Genomic DNA, 3,188 nt, shown 5'->3' on the forward strand with positions numbered 1-3,188 from the left:
ATTATTTTAAAACCATGTGTAATTATAAGTTATTAGAATTTAATATTTTAACCGTATGGAATTTCTTTATTTTTTAAATTGCTATTTATTTACGAAAAATTATATTTAAAAAATATTTTTTTATTAAATAAAATAATTTATTTTTTAATACTTAATTTTAATTTAAAAAATAAATTTTTTTAATAAATTTATGTATAGAGATTTTAATAAAAATTTTAAAGTGTGAAAAATAAGAGTAAGTTATTTTTTTTAAAATGATTTATTTTTTTATTAATAAAATATTTTCTGATTATTAATTTTTTTGAGTGTCGTAAAATAAATAAAAGCTAAATATTAAAAATTTGATTAACTAACTAGAATTGTATTTTTTTAATAAATAGTTTAATTATGTTTAATAAAATTATAATTTTAATTATAATTTTAATTTATTGCAAAAAATAAATAAATTAATGTTTTATACTATAATAATAAAAACAAATACAATAAATTTTAAAGTGTTATTATTAATTTATAAATATAATTTAAATGTATAAATAATAATTTTATAGATATATATTTATTGTAGTATTTTTAGGAGACATTTATTTTTTGAAAAAGAAAAGTGGTTAAAAACAATTAAATTACATAAAAATCCATTCATTAAAAAAGTTGTAATTTCCGATTTAATCCGTCCCGCTGGTTAATCTAATTAGACAACTCATATTTTGCTTAAAAAAATGACAACAAATGAAAGATTGATAGCTGCAGGAAATAACTTCAAATAATAATTATGTTAAATCTGAAAAAAAATTATCTCGATCACTCAAAAATTAACTCGAGGAGAAATGTTTATGATCCACGTAAGATGCATATTACTCTTTTCTTTTTTTTTTTTTTGAAATAGGGAGTTGGGGAGTCGAACCTTAGACCTCGCAGGTCTATCAGGATGCACTTTCCACCAGGTTAAGTCTCGGAGTGCGCATATTACTCTTTTCTCAAATCGATGTGAGATTAATAAAATAGAATCATTAAGTTTCAATAGCATATGGTTTATAAGAAAAAGAAAATAAAAAAATTAGGCCCCCAGTCTCTCCCTATGTATAAATATGTATATTAAAGCTTCATGCAAAATTACATAAAATCACATTCACAATTGATAATAATTTGGTATGGCTACTGGTAATAACATTTCGAAACAATGGAAGAAGATAACAGTGTTGAGCATTGATGGAGGTGGGATCAGAGGCATCATTCCTGCTACCATTCTTGCTTCTCTTGAATCCAAGCTTCAGGTACTTGAAAAGAAATTTTTCTTTTTCTTTTTTTTTTTTTTAAATTTCTTCATCTTAATTTGTTTTGCCTTTTTTTCCATGGTGTTAATCATTAGGATTTGGATGGACCAGATGCGAGAATTGCAGATTATTTTGATGTAATTGCAGGGACAAGTACTGGTGGGCTGGTAACCACCATGCTCACAGCTCCAAACAAGGACAAAAGACCTATGTTCCAAGCAAAAGACATCAAGAACTTCTATTTAGAACACTGTCCCAAGATTTTCCCACAGAAAAGGTGAAATCTTTCAAGTTTTACTTAATTTCTTTCTTGTTTTTTTATTAAATGGAATTATAATAAATGGGTCTAATTTCATTTCTTCTATGGATTGAGCAGTCGAAATAACTTCATTAGCTCGATAACAAATTTCTTTGGTGCGGTTATGGGACCAAAGTACGATGGAAAATACCTGAAAGGACTGACAAATGAGCTGCTAGGGGACTTGACCATAAAAGAGACTTTGGCAGATGTGATTATACCTGCTTTTGATATCAAACTTCTTCAGCCAGTCATCTTCTCAACTGATGATGTATGTATATATACATGCTAAAGCTGAGCTAGTAAAAATTTTTCCTTGAATATGAGCTGAGATTTTTACAATTTTCTTGTCTTAACAGGCGAAAGTTGATGCTCTGAGAAATGCTAGACTAGCTGATATCTGCATCAGCACCTCTGCAGCTCCAACTTTCTTTCCAGCACATTCCTTTACCATCAAGGATGATCAAAGGACTCGCACTTTTGAACTCATTGATGGTGGGGTTGCAGCCAATAATCCTGTAAGCTACTCTTCTTCTGCACATACACTCGTAGCAATAAAAGGCTTTTCATTGATAATTTGTTGCGCTTGTGACTGAAGACATTACTAGCAATAAGCCACATCCAGAAGGAGATCTTAATGGAGAACCCTTTGTTCAGTGATGCAAAGCTGACGGAGAGCAAGAGCATGCTAGTGCTATCACTTGGAACTGGTGCATCCAAGTTTGAAGAAAAATACAATGCAGCCACTGCATCTAAATGGGGTTTGATCAATTGGGTCTTTGACAATGGCAAGACACCACTACTTGACATTTTTTCTGATGCTAGCTCAGATTTGGTCGACTTCCATGTCACCGCCCTTTTTCAGTCCCTCCATTCCAAGGATTATTACCTCCGTATTCAGGTACAAGTTTATAATACAACAATCTCAATTTTTGGGTTGCTTCATTTGTACGATGTTGATTCATATTCGGTAATTGTAATGCATTGGTTTGGTGGGCTGGATGATTTATAGGATGATGCGCTGATAGGTGATGCATCATCGGTTGATGTCGCCACCAAAGAGAATTTGCAAAGACTTGCGGATATTGGAAGTGAGCTCCTGAAGAAGACGGTGTCAAGGGTGAATTTGGACAATGGCAGGTTTAAAAATATTCCAGGGGCCCCTACTAACGAAGCTGCTCTAGCTAACTTTGCAAAGCTTCTCTCAGAGGAACGAAAGCACCGACATGATACACCATCAACTGAAAGTTAGCATCGGTTGAAATAAATAACTATTTTCCAAATAATAATAATAATAATAATAACGACGAAGAACGTCATTATGTAAGCTTAAAGATAAATTTAATTAGCCTCATGACTTATGAATACGCAGATAAATCTTCACTTTCTGGTGTTTGGCAAGTATATTTGTAAGTTCCTCTCAAAAAGAAAATGTAAACTCTTTCTATTATATAAATTAGCTCAAACTGAAATTGAACAAGATACTCTCAATTTTAAAAATAACTCACTATAAGAAAATAAATTTTTGTGAGGAAGACTTTTCCGACTAAAAATATAAATTTCGCTATTACAAATGTTGATGGCGAAATTAAAATTCTCCACTAAGTCAAAAGTGCGAC

The 3,188-nt window shown here is 30.7% G+C and overlaps 1 protein-coding gene across 1 annotated transcript; it reads left to right on the forward strand.

Moving 5' to 3' along the window:
* Window positions 1-1,133: 1,133 nt before the first annotated feature.
* LOC110628884 (patatin-like protein 2) lies at window positions 1,134-2,949 on the forward strand. Its single transcript, XM_021775707.2, has 6 exons — window positions 1,134-1,271; window positions 1,367-1,548; window positions 1,648-1,840; window positions 1,929-2,087; window positions 2,168-2,470; window positions 2,582-2,949. The coding sequence occupies exons 1-6, from the start codon at window positions 1,149-1,151 to the stop codon at window positions 2,819-2,821; spliced, it is 1,200 nt and encodes a 399-aa protein (XP_021631399.1). The 5' UTR covers window positions 1,134-1,148; the 3' UTR covers window positions 2,822-2,949.
* The last annotated feature ends 239 nt before the right edge of the window (window positions 2,950-3,188 follow it).

This window comes from Manihot esculenta, chromosome 12 (genome assembly GCF_001659605.2).
Source record: "Manihot esculenta cultivar AM560-2 chromosome 12, M.esculenta_v8, whole genome shotgun sequence".
Lineage (NCBI taxonomy): Eukaryota > Viridiplantae > Streptophyta > Magnoliopsida > Malpighiales > Euphorbiaceae > Manihot > Manihot esculenta.

What these genes read in the sequence shown, in the direction of transcription:
- LOC110628884 (XM_021775707.2), top strand. Translation starts at nt 1,149, where the DNA reads ATGGCTACTGGTAATAACATTTCGAAACAATGGAAGAAGATAACAGTG. An exon ending in CTCTTGAATCCAAGCTTCAG is followed by an intron (nt 1,272 to 1,366) that starts GTACTTGAAAAG and finishes GTTAATCATTAG; the next exon opens with GATTTGGATGGACCAGATGC. An exon ending in AAGATTTTCCCACAGAAAAG is followed by an intron (nt 1,549 to 1,647) that starts GTGAAATCTTTC and finishes TGGATTGAGCAG; the next exon opens with TCGAAATAACTTCATTAGCT.